This window comes from Bombina bombina, chromosome 7 (assembly GCF_027579735.1).
Source record: "Bombina bombina isolate aBomBom1 chromosome 7, aBomBom1.pri, whole genome shotgun sequence".
NCBI lineage: Eukaryota > Metazoa > Chordata > Amphibia > Anura > Bombinatoridae > Bombina > Bombina bombina.
Window position 1 is genome coordinate 223,163,559 of NC_069505.1, and position 27,121 is coordinate 223,190,679.

At 38.0% G+C, this 27,121-nt stretch overlaps 1 protein-coding gene across 1 annotated transcript in view; it reads left to right on the forward strand.

Annotated features, from left to right (window-relative positions):
• INSC (INSC spindle orientation adaptor protein) overlaps positions 1-27,121 on the forward strand; it is a 378,936-nt gene that overhangs the window by 16,213 nt on the left and 335,602 nt on the right. The window contains exon 4 of the mRNA XM_053720626.1: positions 23,707-23,820. Within this exon, the coding sequence (XP_053576601.1) occupies positions 23,707-23,820 (114 nt within the window). The remainder of the gene's footprint in view (positions 1-23,706; positions 23,821-27,121) is intronic.

A 27,121-nucleotide genomic window follows, 5' to 3' on the forward strand; every position in this document is an offset into this window, starting at 1 on the left:
ATTAGCACTTTATGTTGTTATACTCAATGTAGAAATATTGTTTAATGTATTTTCATTTAAAGGGAAACTAAACTCAAATATTTCTTTCACGATTCAAATAGCGCAGCAATTTTAAGAAACTTTTGGCTAGATTTAGAGTTTGGCGTTAGCCGTCAAAAGCAGCGTTAAGGGGTCCTAACGCTGCTTTTTACAGCCAGCTGGTATTTAGAGTCAGCCAGGAAAGGGTCTACCGCTCACTTTCTTTCCGCGACTCCAGGCTACCGCAGATCCCCTTACGTCAATTGCGTATCCTATCTTTTCAATGGGATTTGCCTAACGCTGGTATTTGGAGTCTTGAAACTAGTGAGTGGTAGACCCTCTACCGACAAGACTCCTAACGCCGGAACATAAATCGCTTAACTACTGTGCTACAAAGTACACTAACACCCATAAACTACCTATGAACCCCTAAACCGAGGCCCCCCCACATCGCAAACCCTATAATAAAAAATTTTAAGCCCTAATCTGCCGACCGGACACCGCCGCCACCTACATTATAGCTATGAACCCCTAATCTGCTGCCCCTAACATCGCCGACACCTATATTATATTTATTAACCCCTAATCTGCCCCCCCCCCAACGTCGCCGCTACCTAACTACTTTTATTAACCCCTAATCTGCCGACCGGACCTTGCTGCCACTATAATAAATGTATTAACCCTTAAACCGCCGCACTCCCGCCTCGCAAACACTATAATAAATTGTATTAACCCCTAATCTGCCCTCCCTAACATTGCGGCCACCTACCTACAATTATTAACCCCTAATCTCCCGCCCGCAACGTCGCCGTTACTATAATAAAGTTATTAACCCCTAAACCTAAGTCTAACCCTAACCCTAACACCCCCCTAACTTAAATATATTTTTAATTAAACAAAATAATATTCCTATAATTAAATAAATTAATCCTATTTAAAACTAGATACTTACCTATAAAATAAACCCTAATATAGCTACAATATAACTAATAGTTACATTGTAGCTATTTTAGGATTTATATTTATTTTACAGGTAACTTTGTATTTATTTTAACTAGGTACAATAGCTATTAAATAGTTAATAACTATTTAATAGCTACCTAGTTAAAATAATTACAAAATTACCTGTAAAATAAATCCTAACCCAAATTACAATTAAACCTAACACTACACTATCATAAAATTAATTAAATAAATTAACTACAATTACCTACAATTACATTTAATTAAATAAACTAAACTATAGTACAAAAAACCCCACTAAATTACAGAAAATAAAAAAAGAATTACAAGAAGTTTAAACTAATTACACCTAATCTAAGCCCCCTAATAAAATAATAAAAAACCCCAAAATAAAAAAATGCCCTACCCTATTCTAAATTACAAAGTAATCAGCTCTTTTACCAGCCCTTAAAAGGGCTTTTTGCGGGGCATTGCCAAAAGCAGGGCCGCCACTAGAAATTTTGGGGTCCCTGACTTAACCACTGATAACCCCCCCCCTCCTCCTTTGACATGTGCAATTTTTGACCAAGTGACTAAAATGTATATATGCACTTTATTCTTAAGTGTCTATTTAAACTTGGAAATGTTGTAAAGGTAGTAACATACACACACACAGACAAACTCATACACTGAAACACACACACACACACACTCACACATAAGGATTCATATATAGACAGTTAGACACGCAAATAAACACTAAAACACAATCAGACACAAAAACTCAGCACTTGTTTACATTGACCTGACAAGTAATGAGGTAAACTACAGTTTTGTAAAAAAAAAAGGAGATTTAGAAAACAAAATATGGAGTTAGTTCTGATTATCTTTTTGTAAAGGAAGATGCCAACTAAATGATGACAACAGCATGCAGTGGCTGAAAGGAAGGGCCCTGAACTGCCTAAACAATAATTTAAAGGTTAAATGGTGGATTGGTGACTTCCAGAAAGGTCTCGTTAGTCTCAAAGTCTGTAGAAAGATGTGAAAAATCAGTAGTAAGGTCAAAATGTCCTAAAAAGGAATGGACAATGGACACACACACAAACTCAAACTTGCACATACACCCAAGGAAACACCGACAGAGACAGCCTCAGAACCAAAGCACAAATACATAAGCACAGACACCCACAGAAACACTCACAGGAGGAAACATTTATGCACCTTGCACCCCCTAAATCAACATTGTGTGACATGCATGATAAAAATATTGCAGAAGGGGCGGAGCTAAGCCACGCTGGGTGATGGCTGTGTTTCATTAGAGCTCTTCAACCCTCAAGCAATACGATGACTGTAATACTGATAAAAGTTCCCCTATTTATATGCGGCAGCATTCACCGGACCTACCCGAGAAATTGAAGATACGCTGTCAATTTGAGAGGTGAGCTGTTCGCCCTCACGGGCTCCCTCAACACGCTACACTGACATTGATTGGGCCTAAGTGCGCCACACACCAACCCGCTAGAGGGAAATACATACAGGCTTCTCAGACCGCATCGACCCAGCCCAACCTTCCCTTTATCACTAGCAAAGCACATCATCTCCGTCAAAGGCATACGCTGGGGGAAAAAAATAAATATATAAAATAAATATAACTCACGGAAGCCAATCTTTGCCATTAACCTTACCCAGTAAGGAGGACATATTTAGGCCCGCGCTCTCGGCAGGGAGGGGTGCAGGGTGACACACCTGCGGAGACCTCATCTCAGCCCAACTACTGGGGACATAAAGGGCAGTGCATTAAGCCCTCTCACTTAAGCAACCTTTTAAGTTTCTAAACTGCAGTGTCACACAACGTATAAAGACTCTTAGCACAGGGAATAATAAGGTGAGGTGCTCAAACAACAGGCCTGCCCTTGACACCTTGACTTTGCAGTTGAACTAGCTACACAACCGCAGGCTACCACATAAAGCATACGATAACCCTGAGCCTCCGTTATTACTCTTCACCACGAATAAGAGCCTACCTTGAGGTTGCTTTCAGAAAGAAAACAAGGGGGAAAAATACAAAGGGAACAGATATCTCTAATAAGTAATGTACCCCCTGCAGAGACACTTTTATTGACTTTTGCTTTTCACAATCTGTTCGTAGACAAAAGGGATGCCTTGCAAAAGACAACAAAGAGAAGTAAAAAATACTCCTACAGGCACCTTAAACAAATATCTGAAACAGATAGATTCATTGACCCTTGAAACGCCGGACAAAATGGAAAACAATCCACAAAGAGATAACGCACAACAAAAAGGCCCAAACACACAGGCCCAACAGCTGATTACAAAAGAAGATTTAATGCACCTCTCCTCCAAGGAAGACATTAGGGATGCGGTGCAGGAAATGCGAAATCTCTTCAATGAGCTTAGGAGAGACATCGCAGCTTTAGACACAAGAGTTTCGCAGGTGGAAGCAAAACAACAAGAACACTCAGTTTCCGAAAAAGCTATTACCACAGAGATCCAAAATCAATCTGAAACAATCCAACAATTGAATGACAAAATCGAAGACCTTGATAACAGGGGACGAAGGAACAATTTACGTTTCAGAGGGGTGTCCATCCCCCAGCTATCGATGGTTATTTGCAAAGTTTGTTTCGCACATTGAAAGAATCCCGCTCATCATCAGACATTATTTTAGAACGCGCTCACAGAGCGCTCAGAGCGAAGCCCCCACCTAAGGCTCCCCCCAGGGATATCATCGTTCAGTTCCTAAACTATATGGACAAGGAAGAAATCCTCAAACAAGCACGCCTTAAACATCCAGTGCACCACGCAGGAGAGGAGATACAAATTTTCTCTGACCTATCACCAACAACCCTCCAGAAGAGAAGGGAACTAGGCCACATTACGGCCAAACTGCGGACCCACAAAATACAGTATCGCTGGGGCTTCCCGGTATCAATAGTAGCCACTCACCAGAATAAATCTGCTGTTTACCACCCAGGAATGGACGAAAGAACCTTCTACTCTGGATTATCTATCGATGGCGACCAACTCCCACGGCTCACTGCACCTCCCCAAGATCCTTCAACCTCACGTTCAAACATCTGACTTCAGAGATTATTTCCTCATGGAGGAGATTAATACCTCCACTTGAGAGGACTACTATTGTATCCTTTTGTTTTTTGTTACACCTTTCTGTGATGCCTGATGACTTATACTGGGCATTATAATGTGGGGGACCACCCCTGAGAGGGTCCCAACCGGATGGACCTTCCTTATAACATTTAGCTTAAAGTGTTTAATTTGTTAAACAGAAAAGTTCCTAGAGTTATTACAAATGTTGGTTAAAAATGTTACATTACTTTCATGACACTGTAGGTCCTAAATATTTGATTGCGTTTCTTTATGTCTGACTAACATATCTTTTTTTTCCTTTAATCACCTGCAATAAGAGTCCGTTAAGAACCCATCACAAATTAGCAATTATCACAGGACACCTTCCACTCGCTCAAAGTTTAACCACTGGGCATACCTATGACACACATCTGAAACTTTAGTTAAACCTCTACCCCCACTTTTCCATGACAACCTCCTCCTCTTCCCTTTCCTACGCACCTCCACCCTCCTCAATAACCCTTTCTTATCTCCCCTTATTTCTCCCTCATCTCTACCATCTATCCCAATACCCTCCTTTCTCCTCTCATTCATCTACACCCTCCCATCCCTAACCTCTCATACTAGGCCCATCTCTTTTCCTAATCCTCTCTCACTTTCCCTCCTTTACTTGTACCCAGCTAGCTACATACTCCTTAACATCTCAAATCCATTTTTACCCCCATACTTCCCTTACTCCCCCTCTTTAGCCCCCAGTCTCCTTCCTCTCCAATCCCTTTGCTCTTTCCCTTCCCTTTTCCTTTCCACATAGCCCAAATTGAGCCCTTCCTTCTGGCCACACCCCTCCCCTCCAATATCCCTTCCCACATATTCTCGTTTCCCAAATACATAACCTTTCCTGGCCACCTTTATAGGCTCCACTACCCTATTCTAACCTTGATGACAGGGGATTAAGATACACTTCTTTTTCTTATTCGTATGAGCTTGAGGGTTACGACCCCGACCAAAACCTTACCACTCATATTTATCTTGGTATTACTCCAATTGCAACCTAGTTGTTTAGTGCAGAATAATTCTTGTTTTATTTAGTGAATTGATATTGTATAAGATAGTAAACCGGATTGTTCTCTCTTTTTCTTTACTACTATCCTTTCTTCTCAATTCTTGCTAAACCCCTTCTCCCCCCTAATTTCCACGTCTGAAAACACCCATCCTTCCCTCTTCCTTCCCTTTTCTCTCTTCATTCCTTCGAACCACCCTTTCCTTATTCCTCCTCCATTCCTTCCTCTTCCCTAAATTTCTCCCCCCCCTATTTCCCCCCCCCCCCCCATACAGAATGAACCACCAACCGAGCAGATTTCGCTCACATGACCTGGTGATGACTACCATCAACGCCAAGGGCCTAAACAATGCAGGTAAAAGGTCTATAGCCTTCCGAGCGCTAAAAAAACCTTCATAGCCATGTGCTGTTCTTCCAGGAGACCCAATTCCGAAAAGGGAGGGAACCGAAATGGTTCAATCCTCAATACCCTACAGCTCATTTTGCCTCAGGGCAATCCAAAAAGGGCGGAGTGGGCATCCTAATACACCACTCAGTGCCTTTAAAGATCTCACATGTTGAAAAAGATCCAGAGGGCAGATACTTGATCATCATAGGGCTCCTTTACGAACATCCAATAACATTAGCCACGATATATAGCCCAAACACAGAGCAGCATACATTTATATCTAAAATCTCAAAACTCATACTTGACCATGCGAAGGGCCCGGTGTTCCTCTCGGGAGACTTTAATCTTCCGATGGATGTAATGCTGGACACATCAAATGGAGCATCGAGCACCCCATCTAAAATAATTAAATTGGTCAAAAACACAATTGCAAACCTTTAGCTTCATGACATATGGCGCACACTGCATCCTAGACTCAAAGATTTCACATACTTCTCCCCTCCCCATAACAAATACTCACGCATAGATTATTTCTACACAGACTCTAATGGTTTAGACATGGTCAATGACTGCACCATAGGCCACATAACCTGGTCAGATCACGCACCAGTCACATGCTCAGTTCAATGGCCCGACTTTCCTCCAATGACATATATTTGGAAACTCGATGACTTTCTTTTAAGTGACCCCACCATTACTGCAGAAATCCAAAAATCACTCACAAATTACCTAACACACAACGACCCCCGACAAACATCGCTCACGAACGTATGGGAAGCGCATAAATGCGTAATCAGAGGGGAATTTCTCAAAATCAAAGCACGTATTAACAAACAAAACAGACTAAAACATATCAATCTTCTACAAACCATAACACAACTGGAAAGTAAACACAAAGACAACCCATCAGATAAAGATACTAGAGAAGCCCTAGACACTGCTAGGGGGGCCCTTAGAACACTCCTCCTAGAAGCACATAATCATAAAACCCTTAACATGAAACAACAATACCACGAAGGCAGCAACAAACCTGGTAAACTGCTTGCCAGATCTGTGCGCAGAAAGCAGCTGAAAACACATATTCACTCCCTGCAGAATCCAGATGGAACCTTGATAAAGGGTAGCAAACTCCTTTCACTCTTTCTCCAGTCCGTATATAACATTAACCAGCCCTCAGGCACTTCACACCTTCCAGCAGACATTCACACTAGGGGTCAACTGATAGACCATACTTGAAGACATTGAACCTACCGCAGTTAGATTCTGAACAAAGAGACAGGTTGGACTCGCACATTACTCTAGATGAACTCCTACAGGCCATTAAAGATTTCCCTAGTGGGAAGAGCCCAGGCCCAGACGACTTTTCTCTAAAATATTACAAGACATTTAGGGAGACATTGGGGCCTCTCATGCTCCAACTCTTCAATGACTTAATAGAGCACCCAACACTACCTGCAACAATGCTGAAAGCACATATCACTGTTTTACCCAAACCGGGTAAGCCACCCAACTCCCCATCAAACTTTAGACCCATCTCCCTCTTGAACCTGGATATCAAGATCTTAGCCAAAATTTTAGCAAACCGCCTAAATAGATACAACTCTTGTACATACTGACCAGGTGGGATTTGTGCCGGGCAGGGAGGCCCGCGATAATACCACCAAAGTGATCCAACTACTTAATTACGCACAAGTTGAAGGGGTGCCTATGGCACTATTTTCGACCGACGCGGAGAAGGCCTTCGACCGGGTTGATTGGCTTTTTCTGCGTTGGGTCATGAAGACCATGAACTTTGGAGACTCCTTCCTCAACATGACCTTTGCACTCTATTCATTCCCAAATGCACAGATTAAAATTAATGGCACTTTGTCTAATACCTTTCCCATATCCAATGGTACACGCCAGGGCTGCCCCCTGTCACCATTATTATTTCTCTTTCCATAGAAGCTCTGGCTCAAAAGGTTTATCTCAACCCTATGATTAAGGGAGTCTGCATAGGAGACAATGAACATAAACAGGCATTATATGCTGACGATGTTCTTTACACCCTTTCTAACATTGAAACGTCGATACCAGAACTCCTTAGGGAATTGGAGGAATTCGGAAGGCTCTCTAATTTCCAACTAAATTTATCAAAATCAGAACTGCTCAATGTTAACTCTTCCCCCGAAAATATCCAACTGCTAACCACAAGGTACCACTTTCACCAACCAAGTTAAAATACTTAGGCATATACCTAACAGCCTCCCCCTCTGACTTATTTAGAAATAATTACATTAACCTAAGAAAAGAAATAATCAATCACCTCTCCTCATGGAGGAATAAATCTTTATCATGGCTAGGGAAGATAGGTCTCATTAAGATGAATGTCATACCACGAATATTATATGTTCTGCAAACCCTCCCTATTCACCTACCTAAGGACTACCTTACCAATCTTCAGAGAACACTAGAACAATTCATTTGGTCAGGAATAAAACCTAGAATACCTAAAAAGACACTTTACCTTCCCAGAGACAGAGGAGGCCTGGGCTTTCTAAACCTAACATTGTACAGAAGGGCTATTCTTCTTCAAAGGGTGATAGAATGGGCTCACAACACACATCAAAAACAGTGGGTTAGAATAGACGGCCAGATTCTTCAGCATAATAATGTTGCCTCCCTAGCCTGGATTCCCTCAACTAAACGCCCCAAAAATTTACACAGATTTCACTTGATCTCGGAAACTTTCCTAGAATGGGATAGAACTATAGCTACCAGCACTCTCATATCTACCAATTCATCGCCATTAATTCCAATCCTGGAAAACCCTGATATTCCCTACTTCACACTGAGCAGACGCTTACATAACCCACACAGCTTGAGACATGGCTCTATTTACTCTGCACTGGCTGATGGTAAACTTAGACCCCAAAGGGAAATGGCAGGATGCTATGGTAGCATATTCACATCTTGGATGAGATATCACCAATTGCATCACTACTTAATGCACCACAAACACAAAAGTGATTTTTGCAGGGAGCTCACCCCTTATGAATCTCTCTGCACAAGCCTCACGCCACCCAAAAGAATAATCTCAAAAGTGTATAAACTGCTACTCACCCCACCTGACACACAGTTGCCGACATACACTAGAGCATGGAATAACGACCTGCACAACACAATTGAGGAAGAAGAATGGCTGAAGTCATTCCGCATGGTTGAATGCTCTTCCGTTTCGGCAACTGTCCAAGAAATACAGCTCAAACTGCTTACCAGATGGTACTATACACCATCCAGATTACATCGTCTTTTCCCGTCGGCTACAGCGACCTGTTGGAGAGGCTGCGGCGAGACAGGCACACTACTACATATTTGGTGGGATGTCCCAAATTAACAAACTACTGGTCGACAGTTATTGGGGTAATGACAGAGAAACTAAATATACAAATACCAAACACACCCGAAACCCTCCTCTTCTTGCACCTCCCTGAACAAATGGAGAGCCAGAAAAGGGCTCTTCTCCTGATTATGCTCACAGGAGCAAAGAGGGTCATCCCCAGTTTATGGAAGTGCTCGGAGATACCATTTATCTCCGACTGGCGAAATACCGTAGAGGAGTTACTTGTGCTGGAAAAGCTGCATTACTCAATGAGCAATCAATTACCCTTCTACGACATAATGATGTCCATGTGGAAATAAAATAGTCAAATTAGTCATGGCTTGTGGGCTCTGGATCTACCCCCCCCCTTTTTTTTTTTTTCTCTCTCCCCCTCTCTCTCCTTCCCCCTTTCCCCCACCTCCTCCTCTTCCTACTCCTTCTTTCTAGACTAGCTTTTTCTCTCTATCCGGTGAACATTTCACAATGTTGATGAGTATTTAACCTTACTTAAATGTTAACATATGGTTTCTATGTACGTATATTAATAAATTTTTGTTGGAAAATCAAGCTAAATACTGGCAGAGAGCCATGCGAACATGCTTAAGGACAAATGGTGTTAAAGTTTGATGGCAGAGGGAGAATTCAAGCCGGCCTAGTTTTGGGCCCTCCATGGACTCTTTTTCTTAAAAACCAACTTGCACCCCTCGCCACGGACAATATGAATACAAATTTTTCTTTTCCTTTATCAGATGCATGTAATTGTATGGCCCTTTGTATTTGTAATATTTTTCTTTTGTTTAAATAAAGCTTGTTGAAAAAAAAAAAAATATTGCAGAAATTAAGAGATCACTTTTTAAAGAATCATATTTGTAAATGTGCAAACAAAAATAATTTTGTGAATACAAAATTGTACATTAATGATCTGGGTAGATGGCTAGATGAAGAAAACTACTTTTAAAAGGTTGACATATGTTTGTATGTTTTTTCCCCAACCAAGAGCACCACTTCAAATATAGTGTACGAATGTTCCCATCTGTCAGCTGTATTTATGGATTTTGAAAATGCTGTACTCTATATGGTCTTGGTGGAACCATAAGCTGTGGTACTCATACCATTAGATCTGGTTAAATGCATGATTTAGGCTGGTTGGTATGTATTTCAAAATTAAGTCAGCTGTAGTGTAAACTGAACAGTTTTAAGTTAACCTGTCTCATCTCAAACACTGAGCAATCTTAGTCTGAGAGTATAACATTTTATACAGATGTAAAAATCTTAGATAAAATGCCTCATTGCATCTGGAAAATCCTTGCATAAAGGGGCAGTAAACTGGAATGTAATTAATATTATATATATAAAATGCATATCTTCCAAAAGGGCACCTACCATTTGTGTATTGAGGAGGAAACATTTCTGCATGGTTCTAAATATAGAATTTCTACAGCATTGTCAAATAATCATAAATACATTGCTGTTAAGAAAATGTGTTTTTATGGACCCCTGGCCCCACCATACAACTACTACCACACTGAAGTTACAATCCGAAATTGCACAAAGAAATAAGAAAAACATTTGCTCATTAAGTCCTACCTTCTCTGCAAAGGAAAGTGATCTGCCGTCTGACTCAGGCACAAACTGAACAAACAAAGTGGCTGTTCCAATCAGCCTATAGAATGCAAGCTCAATCTGATTGGCTGATTGGAATAGCCAATCGGATTGAACTTCAATCTGATTGGCTGATTGAATCAGCCAATCAGATTTTTCCTACCTTAATTGCGATTGGCTGATAGAATCCTATCAGCCAATCGGAATTTGAGGGATACCATCTTGGATGACGTCCCTTAAAGGAACCGTCATTCGTCGTTAGTCCGTCGGGGAAGGTGGATGTTCCGCGTTGGCGGTCTGAAGATGGAGCCGGAAGAAAGAAGATAGAAGATGCCGCTTGGAGGAAGAAATCGCCCGGATTCTTTGCCGCTTGGATCAAGACTTCGCCCGGATGGAGGACCACATCGCCCGGATTGGATGAAGAATACGGCTCGGCTGGGTGAAGACGGCTCAAGGTAGGGAGATCTTCAGGGGGTTAGTGTTAGGTTTTTTTAAGGGGGATTGGGTGAATTAGAGTAGGGGTATGTGGGTGGTGGGTTTTAATGTTGGGGGGGGGGGTTGTAATTTTTTTTACAGGTAAAAGAGCTGATTACTTTTGGGGCAATGCCCCGCAAAATGCCCTTTTAAGGGGTGGTAAAAGAGCTGATTACTTTGTAATTTAGAATAGGGTAGGGCATTTTTTTACTTTGGGGGATTTTATTATTTTATTAGGGGGCTTAGATTAGGTGTAATTAGTTTAAACTTCTTGTAATTCTTTTTTTATTTTCTGTAATTTAGTGTTTTTTTTTGTACTATAGTTTAGTTTATTTAATTAAATGTAATTGTAGGTAATTGTAGTTAATTTATTTAATTAATTTTATGATAGTGTAGTGTTAGGTGTATTTGTAACTTAGGTTAGGATTTATTTTACAGGTACTTTTGTACTTATTTTAACTAGGTAGTTATTAAATAGTTATTAACTATTTAATAGCTATTGTACCTAGTTAAAATAAATACAAAGTTGCCTGTAAAATAAATATAAATCCTAAAATAGCTACAATGTAACTATTAGTTATATTGTAGCTAAATTAGGGTTTATTTTATAGGTAAGTATTTAGTTTGAAATAGGAATAATTTATTTAATAATAGTACATTTATTTAGTTTAATTATAATTATATTTAACTTAGGGGGGTGTTAGGGTAAGACTTAGGTTTAGGGGTTAATAACTTTATTATAGTAGCGGCGACGTTGGGGGCGGGAGATTAGGGGTTAATAATTGTAGGTAGGTGGCGCGATGTTAGGGAGGGCAGATTAGGGGTTAATAAAATTTATTATAGTGTTTGCGAGGCGGGAGTGCGCCAGTTTAGGGGTTAATACATTTATTATAGTGGCGGCGAGGTCCGGTCGGCAGATTAGGGGTTAATAAGTGTAGGTAGGTGGTGGCAACATTGGAGGGGGGCAGATTAGGGGGGAATAAATATAATATAGGTGTTGGCAATGTTAGGGACAGCAGATTAGGGGTTCATAGCTATAATGTAGGTGGCGGCGGTGTCCAGAGCAGAAGATTAGGGGTTAATAATATAATGCAGGTGTCAGCGATAGCGAGGGAGGAAGATTAGGGGTTAATAAGTGTAAGATTAGGGGTGTTTAGACTCGGGGTTCATGTTAGGGTGTTAGGTGTAGGCTTAGAAAGTGTTTCCCCATAGGAAACAATGGGGCTGCGTTAGGAGCTGAACGCTGCTTTTTTGCAGGTGTTAGGTTTTTGTGCAGCCAGCTCAGCCCCATTGTTTCCTATGGGGATATCGTGCACAAGCACTTTTTTCCAGCTTACCGCTACCGTAGGCAACACTGGTATTGAGGGTTGAAGTGGAGCTAAATTATGCTCAACGCTCCCTTTTCTGAGGCTAACGCAGCCATTCAGACAACTCTAAATACCAGCATTGTCTTAAGGGTGCGCTGGAAAAAAAAAGCCTCTTTAGCACCGCGGGTCTTTACCGACAAAACTCTAAATCTAGGCATTTATAATTTACTCCTATTATCAAGTTTTCTTCGTTCTCTTGCATCTTTTATTTAAAAAGCAGGAATGTAAGCTTAGGAGCTGGTCCATTTTTGGTTCAGAACCTGGGTTATGCTTGCTTATTGGTGGCTAAATGTAGCCCCCAGTAAGCAAGCACTACCCAGGGTGCTGGCCCTGAAATTGGCCAGCTCCTAAGCTTTATATTCCTGCTTTTTAAATAAAGAACACAGATAAATTGATAATAGGAGTAAATTAGAAAGTTGTTTAAAATTGCTGCTCTATCTGAATCATGAAAGAAAACATATTGGGTTTAGATACCTTTAATCATCCTTTGTTTGATTTGTATCAAATCCATTAAAACTTTTATTTGCTTGTAGATTTCTGATATTCATCTTAAATATTTTAGATATGGTGCACTGTATTTAATAGTTTATTATGTTTTTATTTAAAAACCATTATGGTTTTTTAATATAATTTAATTTCTTTAAAAAAATATTTTTTTGCCCGTAAGGCAGTATTAATTATACTGAAATATGACATTTGATAATGAGCTTGCTACTTCATCTGATAAATGTAATATCTTCTTTTCTTTTCACTCAACCAAAATTATTTTTTGTGTTGCATTTTTATTTAAGCAAGTGTATTACTTAAAAGGAATATTTTAGTATAAAAGAAAAATTATTATTTAAAAAAAAAAAAAAAAAATCTTGTCATGCTGTGTGGAAGCATTGCAAAAAGGTTAATCATATAGTGAAAGTTGCATGCTTGACACAATCCAGATAAGGATGTACTAACAGGATATATTTGTACACTGCTCCTGATTGGTTCAGTGGTCATATCCTTAACTCTTAACTTTGCCCAGCGTACTGTGTTGATGTAGTACCTATGTCTAGAACAGAGTTACATGGCGCTGTCCTCGCTATCAGCTTAGCGGAAACTGTGTCTGGGGGGAGAAGGCATCTGTCTTCATATAGTAAGGGATCACTGATCATCTACCTTACTATATGAAGGCAGATTACTGATCATACAGAGAATGACACTTTCTATGTCTATTGGTGGATAAAATACGAAAATAAAAAATGCATTGTAGAAGAGCAATAGAGTCCTGGAGGAATAAATAAAAAATATATACTATTTATTACTCAATGGAATATTTCAATGGTCAAAAAATATATGGTTAAATCAAATATATATGGATATATTGAAAACACCAAATTTGAGCAACTATACAAGTTAAAAGGACACTGAACCCAAATGTTTTCTTTTGTGATTCAGATAGTGCTTGCAATTTTAAGCAACTTTCTAATTTACTCCTATTATCATTTTTTCTTTGTTCTCTTGCTATCTTTATTTGAAAATAAGGCATCTAAGCTAAGGAGCCAGACAGTTTTTGTTCAGACCCTGGACAGCACTTGTTTATTGGTGGGTGAATTTATCCACCAATCAGCAAGAACAACCCAGATTGTTCACCAAAAATGGGCCGGCATCTAAACTTACATTCTTGCTATTCAAATAAAGATACAAAGAGAATGTAGAACATTTGATAATAGGGGTAAATTAGAAAGTTGCTTAAAATTGAATGCTCTATCTGAATTACAAAAGAAAAAAATGTGGGTTCAGTGTCCCTTTAAAAGTATTAAAAAAGGGATGTCTCCCTGAGTTAAAATTAAATTACTGTCACATGAAAATGGCAAACAAATAATAAATACGCTGAGTTCTAATACAATTCATATGCAAAATGCTAAAGTGCAAAATACTAAAGTGCAGAAATCTAGAGTGCAGATTGCTAAAGTTTCCATAATTTTCCTTTGTTTTCTTGTTAGATTGTTGGTAGGATATTTGTGTAGTTTAGCATTAGCTCTTTGTACTAATTTCTTGAATAGTTCTAAATGTCTGCCTTTTTCATTAGTAGGGTAGAATTGTGACTTAGGTTTTAGGTCTGTGTGTTTCATTTCTGGGTTAGGATTCACTGCCATTGAGTTAGTATGTTTCTGTACTATGTTTCTTTCAATTGGATTTTTGAGGAAGCATCTTTTAAGGGTACGTTTTCTTACAAATTGACTTATATGTATATGGGTATTACATTTGTTAAGTCTTGTTGTGGGTGCAACACTTAAACCCAAATTAAGTAGCTTTTCTTCCTCTGTGGTTAGTACCCTGCTGCTTAAATTAAATATTCCTGATTTTACTTCTATTTTGTTCTCTTCATGTCTTTTTTCCCTTTCTTCCTCCTCTTGTCCCTCTCTGTTTCTTTTTCTTAGGGGTGGGCCATTTGACCAAGGGTCCGTGAGTAAGATCTGATTATCCAAGACATTTACTTTTGAGACCACACTACTGGATAACAGAAAATAATGTATTGGTCATAGAGGGACACCTAGTTAGAGCCGTGAGTGTGGCTAATGGTCCTCTTGAATATTTTACCGACACAAATAAAGGAGCTTTTTGCACTTACACATATGTCATACTTTGCAAGATACATTTTACTCTGAGGTCAGTCTGCTCTATCCCTATTTGGACTAACCCTAATACTCTTTGAAACACTCAACATCAGTCTCACAATTGGCGCTGCTAGACATCTTTGATTTCAGAGACTTTTATTTGCATCCACTTTGCATTCACTTTGCACTTAGATGACCTATCTTAGTTGTGGGCTGTAAGTTATTGCAATATTTGGCATTTGGCCATGTAGTTACGGCATGTTACATTTGATTTATATTTGTTTACTATTTTGGCTATTAAGTCTATCTTAAGCACTTATACTATAGCTTTGTTATATCTTATAGGATACTTCAGTGCGCATTGTTATTTTCTTCCCTTGCTCTTGTGAACCAGAACAGATGCAGCATAGTTATGGAGGATGATATCTTAACTTGGAGAGATAAAGTACTACAAAATATGGGTAATGACACCTTCACTGAAGCCAATACTTCTCCTATAAATCTTGACTCCACTTTAAAAAAATTGGAGAAAAACATAACAAGTGAACTGAAGCAAAAGACAGAACTAGTTTTTAAAAAAAAATATATATTAATAATAATCTTGTACCTAGAGGTTTAAATAGTGGGGACATAGGAGCGCCACCCAAAGGGGGCTTAAGTGTGCTGGTGGAAATGCTGGGCCCAAGGAGATTATCAATATGGGTGTGTAATGGCCAAAAAACATAGTACTGTATTACTAAAGAGCGTAGAAATACTACTGTATTAATAACACATAGTACTGTATTAGTAAGGAGCGTAGAAATAGGGGGGAAAATACAGACAATAAAGATTATATAAAAACATATGTTATATTTAAAAAACGGTTTTATTCCAAGGAATATATGGAACAAGATTGCTAGAACTATGTGGCAATCTAGCAGAGTTAGTCACAATCTAAAGTAAAATATTTAAAAAGCAACAGTGAAAAACATATGTCAAACATATGACAAAATAAGGGTATATAAATAAAAAAGGAACAATAAGTAAAATTAATTAATGATATTAATGAATCTGAGCTCACATAAAGGGATGTCCCATAAATAAAGCAACAATCTAGTCCCAAAGTCTATACAGTCACAAAGAGTAAAAAAATCCAGTAGAGGTCCAGTGTGGAAGGATCCAGAAAGGAGAGAGGAAAGTACTATTATCCAGGGGAGTAAAATCTTTTATCCAAAACTTCTGGTTCAGAGTAAGAACATCTAAAAGGTACCTGTGAAAGAAAAAACAAACAGATGCACAAAAACAGAAAAAGCTAGCTAAACTAAAAGGAAAAGATTTTCCTCCCTTGGATAATAGTACTTTCCTCTCTCTTCTCTGGATCCTTCCACACTAGACCTCCACTGGATTTTTTACTCTTTGTGACTGTATAGACTTTGGGACTAGATCGTTGCTTTATATATGGGACGTTTGTTTATCTGAGCTCAGATTCATTTATATCATTCATTAATTTTTTTGTTTGACATATCTTTTTCACTGTTGCTTTTTAAATATTGCTAGATTGCTACATAGTTCTAGCAATCTTGTTCCATATATTCCTTGGAATAAAACCGTTTCTATATATAACATATGTTTTTATAAAATCTTTATTGTATGTATTTTTCACCATATTTCTACGCTCCTTACTAATACAGTTTTATATGTTATTAATACAGTACTATTTCTACGCTCTTTAGTAATACAGTACTATGTGTTGTTTTTTTGACCATTACACACCCATATTGATAATCTCTTTGGGCCCAGCTTTTCCACCAGCACACTTAAGCCCCATTTGAGTGGCGCTCCTATGCCCCCACTATTTATTTATTTATTCATCTGTACGACCCTGTTAGGTGGCCGTTTTTTATAGTAAATTTGTGTGCTTTGCTCTCCTGGTGCTGACTACTAATCATTTTTATTTTAAAAAGAATTGTACTTATGAATTGAAAAGCAGTTTTCAAAAGGAATGGGATGATGCCCTGGAGAGTATATCTTTTACACTAATGAATATACTAAAAAGATCTAGGGAAGACTCATTAGAAACTATAGGAAACAATAAATCCCAAATAAAAGATGAGTTAAATAACCCCAGGGAAGATAAAAGATTTAAAGAGAAACAGACAGGTATATTGCAAAGATTAAATGTTCTAAATAGAGAATTATTGGACACAAAGTGAAAAAAATATAGGAGAGACGAAGGAGATTACCTTGAGATGGGTAAGGAAGTCCCATTAGAAGGTGAAATAGAAACTAACACAAATAATAGTATATCAGATGACCTAAACACACAAGAAATAGAGAGTGATTGGGGAGACTTACCTAGATTACAAACACAATGGCCAAAGAAACCATAAAAAATCCTTCAACTATAACTCACAACAGAGGAATAAAGAAAATTGGCACATAGAAGACAGACTAGAATGCAGATACTATAATAGGAAATTTGATACCCAACAAAGAGGATATGCATATTCTGGAAATAGAGGCAGGGAATATGAAAGGTATGATCAGAAGAGGTGGTTTGAAAACAGAGACAATAGTTATTTTATATATAGAAATAATAATGACTATAGATATAACTCCTACTACAATGATAATTCTAGAAGAGGAAATGATAGATACTATAATACATATAGGGAAAGAGAATTTTTAAGAGGGAGAAATAAAAAAACGAAGAACAACCAGAACTGGGATCTAACATGTACAAATAGATTTGAAAAATTACCAATAGTACCCATAACTCCAAGAACTGAGAATTATTTTTTAGTGGCAAGCCCAGCAACACAAGGGACATCCAAAAACCAGCCAACTGCAAATGGCCCACCCCTAAGAAAAAGAAACAGAGAGGGAAAAGAGGAGGAAGAAAGGGAAATAGACATGTAGAGAACAAAATAGAAGTAAAGTCAGGAATATTTAATTTAAGCAGCAGGGTACTAACCACAGAGGAAGAAAAGGTACTTAATTTGGGTTTAAGTTTTGCACCCACAACAAGACTTAACAAATTTAATACCCATATACATATAAGTCAATTTCTAAGAAAACTTACCCTTAAAAGATTCTTCCTTAAAAATCCAATTGAAAGAAACACAGTACACAACTAAATGGCAGTGAACCCTAACCCAGAAAGGAAACACACAGACCAAAAACCTAAGTCACAATTCTACCCTACTAATGAAAAAGGCAGAAATTTAGAACTATTTGAGAATTAGTACAAAGAGCTAATGCTAAACTACACAAATATCCTACCAATAAACTAACAAGGAAAGAAAGGAAAATTATAGAATCTTTAAAAAAAGACAACTGGCTAACCATTAAGCTGGCTGACAAGGGAGGGGGTTGTCCTCCTGGATACTTTAAAATACCTAGAAGAAGCCAATAGACTGTTAAATGATACAGAGACATATCAGGAGTTAAAATTAGACCCTACAAAAAAATTGCTGGTAGACTGACAGAAATTCTAAACGACGGCAAGGAAAAAGGGATAATTTTAAATAGGGAATATAATTTTTTAAATCCAAAATTCCCCAAAATCCCGGTATTTTATTATTTACCAAAGGTTTATAAAGACCTAGTAAACCCACCCGGAAGACCAATCATATCTGGCATTGGTTCAATCACATCCAACCTCTCCCAATATATAGATACATTCATACAGCATTACGTTAAAAATCTGCCTTCATATTTAAAAGACACTACAAATATACTACAGTGTCTAAATCAAATACAATGGGAAAAAGGATTAATAATGGGAACTTGCAATGTTTCTTCCCTATACACAAGCATACAGGATAAGTTGGGAATAGAGACCACCAACCTATTGATGTCTAGAGATAAACCCTTAAAAATGGAACAGGAAGAATTTTTTTTAACAGGTATAGAGTTCATATTAAAGGGACTGTCTAGGCCAAAATAAACTTTCATGATTCAGATAGAGCATGTCATTTTAAACAATTTTCCAATTTACTTTTATCACCAATTTTGCTTTGTTCTCTTGGTATTCTTAGTTGAAAGCTTAACCTAGGAGATTCATATGCTAATTTCTTAGACCTTGAAGGCCACCTCTTTTCAGAATGCATCTTAACAGTTTTTCACCACTAGAGGGTGTTAGTTCACGTATTTCATATAGATAACACTGTGCTCATGCACGTGAAGTTATCTGGGAGCAGGCACTGATTGGCTAAACTGCAAGTCTGTCAAAAGAACTGAAATAAAGGGGCAGTTTGCAGAGTCTTAGATACAAGATAATCACAGAGGTTAAAAGTATATTATTATAACTGTGTTGGTTATGCAAAACTGGGGAATGGGTAATAAAGGGATTATCTATCTTTTAAAACAATAAAAATTCTTGTGTAGACTGTCCCTTTAAACCAGTACTACTTTTCTTTTAATAATAAGTTCTTTTTACAGACAAGGGGAACCACTATGGGTACAAGATTCACCCCCAGCTATGCCAACCTATTTTTAGATAAATGGGAGGTGGAATTTATTTACCCTCATAGACTTGGGGCGAATCTCGTACTCTATAGGAGATTTATCAATGATATTATTTTTAGTTGGAGGGGAACCACTACAAATTTGGAGTTATTCTTGGCTGAAATGAATGAAAACAATATAGGCATTAGTTTTACTTATACATTTAGTCCAGATAAAATCACCTTCCTAGACATAGACATTGAATTGATAGAAAATAGTATAATCACAAAAACACATTTTAAAAAAAAGTTAATGCCAATAATCTCATACATTCGAAGAGCTGCCACCTCAGCCAATGGAAAAATAACACCCCAAAAGGACAATGTTTGAGAATCAAACGCAACTGCTCTAGACCTTCAGATTATGAGGAACAGATACAGATCCTTGAAAATAATTTTTTAGAAAGAGGATATGACCCTGAAACTATCGAAAAAGTTACAGAACAGGTAAACAAAAAAGATAGGAATGATCTACTTACATACAATAAAAAAAACAAATATGAGAAACAGAATGGGGCTACAGATGATTTTAACGTCCTTCTAGTGACAGATAATAACTGTGACAACCATCTATATAAGAAGAGTATGAAGAAACACTGGCATTTAGTACACACAGATCTGATTATAGGGGATAAGGAATCAAGTTCCCCCAAAATAGTATATAAGAGAGCTAGAAATATGAAAAGCTTACTGGCTCCAATTGAGTTCAAGAAAGGTAAACCTCCCAAAAAAGAAAGTGACCTACAGGGGAATTTACTGTATGGTTTTTCCCCTGCTTTGGATGTAAATCTTGTAAATTTAGCTCCAAGTGTAAAGAAATTAAATCCAGACTAAATGGTTATGTATATAAAATCAAAGAAGGGCATAGTCTACATTATCGAATGCACCTGTCACAAACAGTATATTGGGGAGACCACTAGGGAACAGATATGAGAGTACCTAAACTGCATTAAGAAGGAGAAACTAGACACCCATATGTATAATAATTTTCTGAGACTGCCCTTACCAAGGTTACTAACGATCTTCTCTCTGCTAAAATTATTGGCCACTACTCTATACTCATCTTACTTGACCTGTCAGCTGCCTTCGACACAGTTGACCACCCCCTCCTCCTACAGACCCTTAGCTCTTTTGGCCTCTGTGACACTGCTCTTTCCTTGATTCACTCTTATCTTTCTCACAGGTCTTTTTCTGTGTCATTTGCCAACGACTCCTCCTCTCCAATGCCTCTGTCTGTACCTCAGGATCTGTTCTGGGTCCTTTACTCTCCTTTACTCTTCTCCATTTATACTTCTTCGCTGGGTAAACTTATCAACAGTTATGGCTTCAAATATCACCTTTATGCTGATGACACCCAGATCTACCTCTCCACCCCTGCTCTCTCTCCCTCTGTCCTTTCTCATGTCAGCAACTGCTTATCTGGTATTTCTTCCTGGATGGCCTCTCACCACCTAAAGATTAACATGTCCAAGACTGAGCTCCTTCTTATCCCGCCTCAATCTCTATGCCGACTTCTGACTTCTCTATCCCTGTTGACGGCATCACCATTTCCCCATCGCCCCAAGTCCGCTGCCTCAGAGTTACACTTGACTCAAATCTATTCTTCGTCCCCCATATCCAATCACTTTCTACATCCGGCCACAACCATCTACGCAATATTTACAAGATTCGACCTTTTATGTGCGCTAACACTACAAAGCAAATAATCCACTCACTTGTTATTTCCCGACTTGACTACTGCAATAACCTACTTACTGGCCTTCCTCTTTTCCACCTCTCCTCCCTTTATTTCATCCTAAATGCCTCTGCCAGGCTGATCCACTTTTCCTGTCCCTCTGTATCTACTGCACCTCTCTGCAAGTCCGTTCTTTGGCTCCCCATTCACAGCAGAATCTATCCAAAATTCTCACCCTTGCATACAAAGCGCTCAGCAACATCGATCCCCTCTACCTATCCTCTCTAATCATCAAGTATACTCCAGCCCGCCCACTAAGATCCAACAATGACCTGCTCCTTGCATCTGTGACTATCACCTCTTCTCATGCTAGTCGTGCAGCACCTACCATCTGGAACACTCTCCCTCATGCTGTCAGACTTTGCCCTAATCTTTCTTCTTTTAAATGCTCTCTGAAGACTTTTCTGTTCAGAGAAGCCTACCATCTAACTCAATAATATTTCTCTTACCTAACAATATCTCCCTCATCTAACTCTGCATTAACATCTTTCTCAATCTTGCAGTCCTCACCTCCTGTTTCTCAACCTCCTACCCTTTTAGATTGTAAGTTCCCACTGGAATAGGGCCCTCAATTCCTCCTGTATGTGTTTGTAAATTTTGTCCTGTCTCTTACAAGTTTTATATTGTTTTATTTAAATGAACTGTATCCATGGACAGCGCTGCAGAATATGATGGCACTTTATAAAAAAAGTATAATAATAAAAAAATAAAAAATTGTTTTCGTGAAGTTCATAAAAACAGCCTAAAAGCATTCAAATTTTGGGGAATCTCGAAAGTCAGTGCAGACTGGAGAGGGGGAAATTTTTAGCAAAAACTCCTGAGAAAGGATGCAGAGCTCATTTATAAAATGCAGACCTTACATCATTTTGACCTAAACTCTGAACTAGACTTATCCCCCTTTCTTGTCACATTAACCTTAGAAAATCCTTATTGCAAGATGACTCTTTTCTGGTTTATTGTATCTATTCCTAATTTGTATATTATAACATATTTTCTTCATTTATAATATTGATTCTTTTCTTTGATTCCTATGCTGTAATAATACTCATTCAGAGCCTGCCATATTGAACCCATTAGTATAGACATCACTGCTGGCTTTTAACTTTTTATTTAATTCTTGTAAAGATCTATTATATGCCTTTACTGTATTAGACCAGATTTATGTTTTTAATATATAACAGGAACAAATGTTTTGTATTTTGTATATGCTATATACAATGTTGTTAGCAGATATACTGTGGAAAAGAAATATCCATCTTTAAAGGCGTTTCCACCTTTAATTATGAGCTGACAAGAACCAATGGATGACAATGGAGGGGTATTTAAAAATCACAGACAGATGACCCAGAGTATGTTTTGATAAATCCCTGCTCCAGGGGCGAAACGCGTCAACTACTACAGCATTGATTCAGCACTTGCACCTTTTTTATAAACCTAAGGAGTCTGGATAGACAGACGGAGGTTTTGAGGAAATTGAAAGACTTTGAACGGCCGTTCAGAATTTTCACTGCCAAAGTGCTTCTATCACGCTCTCAGCGTGCAACAGGATTCTCATCTGACCAATAGCAGAGATATACATCATAGTACCGCCCCTGCCAACGGGAGACTGGGAATCGTGATCAGAGTAAGGATGCCATTTTAAGCTGCAAATGTGGCCAAGGGTCCATGAGTAAGATCCGATTATCCAAGACATATACTTTTGAGACCACACTACTGGATAACAGAAAAGCAGGTATTGGTCATAGAGGGACACCTAGTTGGAGTCGTGAGTGTGGCTAAGGGTCCTCTTGAATATTTTACCGACACAAGTAAGAGAGCTTTTTGCCCTTACGCATATGTCAGACTTTGTAAGATACTTTTTACTCTGAGGTCAGTCTGCTCTATCCCTATTTGGACTCTGTTAATACTCTTTGAAACACTGGACATCAGTCTCACACTTGGCGCTGCTACACATCTCTAATTTCAGAGACTTTTATTTGCATCAACTTTGCATTCACTTTGCAATTAGATGACCTATCTTAGTTGTGGGCTGTAGGTCATCACAATATTTGTCATTCGGTCATGTAGTTACGGCATATTACATTTGATTAATATTTGATTAATTTTTTTGGCTATTAAGTCTATCTTAAGCACTTATACTATAGGTTTGTTATATCTTATGCACTTTAGCAATCTGCACTCAAGATTTCTGCACTTTAGTATTTTGCACTTTAGTATTTTGCATATGAATTGTATTAGAACTATATTTTTTTACCATTTTGTATTCCATTGAGTAATAAATAGTATATATTTCTTTATTTATTCCGCCAGTACTCTATTGCTCTTCTGAGCGCTCCTTACCATACATTTTTTATTTTCGTATATTGTCTATAATTATACCTAGGGAAGGGTTAATTTTGGATAGGAGTTTACAGAGGACACTTCTGTGTGCCCTGTTTTTTCAGTTTTTTAGCTATTGGTGGATAGTGTCAGGCCCCATAAACATAAAAAGGTTGTTATTTATATCTTTCTACTGTTATCTGTTTCTATCTGTCTGTCTATTAATGGCTATAATTATATCTGTTATACAGAGCCTGGTTGAACAGATGGAGACTTGTGATAATATATACAGCATGGAAACTGCAATTCACAATTTATTTAGCCTCACTCAAGAAGGTTCGCGACTTTGCCAGCTGGTAGCTCAGGTAGGATGACATAAACTTATATGAAATCTATGATGATTAAACATTATGTGCTGTATTTATGTCCTCTTAATTTTTTAAAAAAAGTATTTAATGTACTTTAGCGCATGGAAATAATTTGCATTTATGCAGATACTCTGTATAAAGTGAACTTGACCACAACCTATATGTCAATATTTTAAAAACATTATAACAATAATGTTGAGTTTTTCTCTATATTTGGTCTTCAGATTTGTAGACCTTTTAACAACCACTTTTTTCTCTCTCTCTGTACTTCTACTATGTGTTTAACCCCTTTCCAGAAGGGAAATATAAATATACTTTTAGAAAACACTGTTCCAGATTACAAGTTGCACGAGTATTACATGTTGCAAGTAAATGTGTACGCTCGAGTGCAATTTAAGTTTGTGTGCATCGGGTTAGAGCGAGTTGAGACTTAGAGGCCGAATTATCGAATGTCTGTCGGACCTGATCCGACAGTGCGGATCAGGTCCCACAGACATCGTTGAATGCAGAAAGCAATACGCTCTCCATATTCAGCATTGCACCAGCAGCTCACAAAAGCTGCTGGTGTAACGTCACCCCCTGCAGACTCTCGGCCAATCGGCCGCCAGCAGGGAGGTGTCAGTCAACCTTATCGTACTCGATCGGGTTGAATTCTGGCGATTCCTGTCCGCCTCATCAGAGCAGGCGGACAGGGTTATGAAGCAGAAGTCTTTAGAGCGCTGCTCCATAACTTGTGTTTCTGGCGAGTCTGAAGACTCGCCAGAAACACGGGCCCACAAGCTCCATCTGGAGCTTGATAAATGGGCCTCATAGCGTAATATTTTTTGCACAAAACACAACATAAATACATTAAAATAAGGTGTTACACTCATATATACGCTATCTAATAAAACTTATTTATATAAATATTAATAAAATATTTTATATAGAAGGTATATGGTATATGACAAGCTATTTGAATGGAAAGGGCTACAATGTGTGTGTATATATATATATAGTACTTTGCAAAAGTCTTAGGCCACCATTAGATTTGTTGCTTTAGTAATGGTATAATGACCATATATAATTATTTCTCAGTCTCTTTATTATATTACAACCAGAAAATACAGGATATTTGTATGCAGTATTAAAGGGACAGTCAACTCCAAAAAAATATTTCATGATTCAAATAGGGCATGTAATTTTAAACAACTTATCTAAAAGTTTACTTCCAGTGGGGTTTGCGAGCGAGCTTCTAATCTGGCCCAGAATTTGTTGTTCATGAATACAGAGTGTCACTCCTTTTGTTAATTTTAAGGGCCATTATAGTAAAAAAAATGAAAAGCTCTAATTTATTTGAGCCTTTAAGTTTCATACTTGTGACCCTGCCACTTTATAACCCCCACAAAGGGAGAAAACGCACAGAAGAATTACAGCTCGGGAAGCGCAGAGCACTGCTGGTCCCAAACAGAAACTGCTGCTGATCCAATCACACAGCTGGGTTGTGAGACTAGCTCTGCTCATTGGATCAGTGGCAGTTTCAGCTCAAGACCAGCAGTGCTCTGCATGTCCCAAGCAGTACTTCTACCATGTTTTTAGCCAATTTACAGAGGTTAAACACATTGAGGCTCAGGGTCGCTAGTCTTAAAATTTACCTGCAGCATTAAAATAGAACATGTAATTTTTCCTACTATAATGGCTTTTTTTTAAAGGATCTATATGTGGATAACAATTCCTAGAGGGTGTCCCAGCAAGTTGAGTCAGTAATTGAGAGTTTTTCCTTCCTTATAAGTGTTTTTTTTTTGCTCTAAGTTGTTCCTTAGAAAAACAAGTCTGATAAATGGCTGCTGTGTGCATATACCACTCCTGGTGACATCAATAGCTGTGTCCTGCTCAGAGGTGACAATACACTTTGGCTCTGAAGTGGGGACTTTATATGTATACACCATTTGGAGTGGGGGTTAACATAATCTCTTGTTTTCTCTTTAGTATAGAAACAGAATATATGTGTTTTACTCAGTGCAGATTTTATTCATAATGCAATAAAATAATGGAACAATATATGCTCTGTTTCAATTTCTTCCAATTAATGTATAGTGCAATTTAGTATATAAATAAAATACTCTTCTTAGAGCTCTTTTATTATGTGTTTAAAGGGGCATGAAACCCATAAGTAAGATAGAGCATTCAATATTAAAAAGTTTTCTAATTTACTTCTATTCTGTTATTTTCTTCGTTCTCTTGGTATATTTTGTTGAAAATCAGGGATGTAAAGTCAGGAGTGTGCACGTGTTTCGTAGCAGTTTTGCAGGAATGTTATCCATTTGCAAGAGCACAAGATAGCAGCTCTATCTCTTGACATGTAGTGCTACAGATTTTACCTAGGTATCTCATCAACAAAGAATATCATGGGAACGAACCAAAATTTGATCATAGAAGTAAATTGAAAACTTTTTTTTAAAAAAATTGCATGCTCTGAGGCCTATTAATTATGATTTGCGGATCATGTCCACTGCACATCGATAAATGTCGACAGCGCTATCATTGCACCAGCAGTTCTTGTGAACTGCTGGGGCAATGCCGCCCCCTGCTTGGGGTCTCAATCAACCCAATCATATTCGATTGGGTCGATTTCTGTCTGCCGCCTCAGAGCAGGTGGAAAAGTTATGGAACAGTGGTCTTTAGAGGCTCGCCAGAAACACTGGGAATCAAACTCTATACAGAGCTTGATAAATATGCCCCTCTGTCTCAATTACAAAATATATATTTTTTGTTTCATTTCATATCTTTTTAACTCATAGTCAAAATTATTTTCTTGGAAACCCCACTTTATTTCCTTCAGATGAGGATATAACCAGTGATTGGAGCATATGCACGTATGCCTGCTTTTCATTTGCTCATCAACTGTATCCTCACCAGGAGTGGTACTGAAACATAACTTTTACTATATATTTAACCTATTTGGTGGGGTTACATAAAGCCCAGTAAAAGTAGGGCATTTATTTAAATAAAAGAGTATAAATAGAGTATTTAAAACTAGCATGCCCCTCTAAAAATATTCATCACCTAAAGATGATTATTTATAAATGAGTACAATATGTTTTGCATGTAAGATTAAAATCTGTTTAAATTAAAAGTAGAATGTATTATGTAACTTTTACTTCTGCATTCATTCTCTTTGGCTGAAATGTTCAAAATCTAAAGATTTTCTTGTGGAGAGGAGACAAGTATGACTAGATAATGTTTTAACAAACAAGACATTAATAATTATAAACAATAAATGTTACAATGAAATAAATTACAACTGTATTTCTTTAAA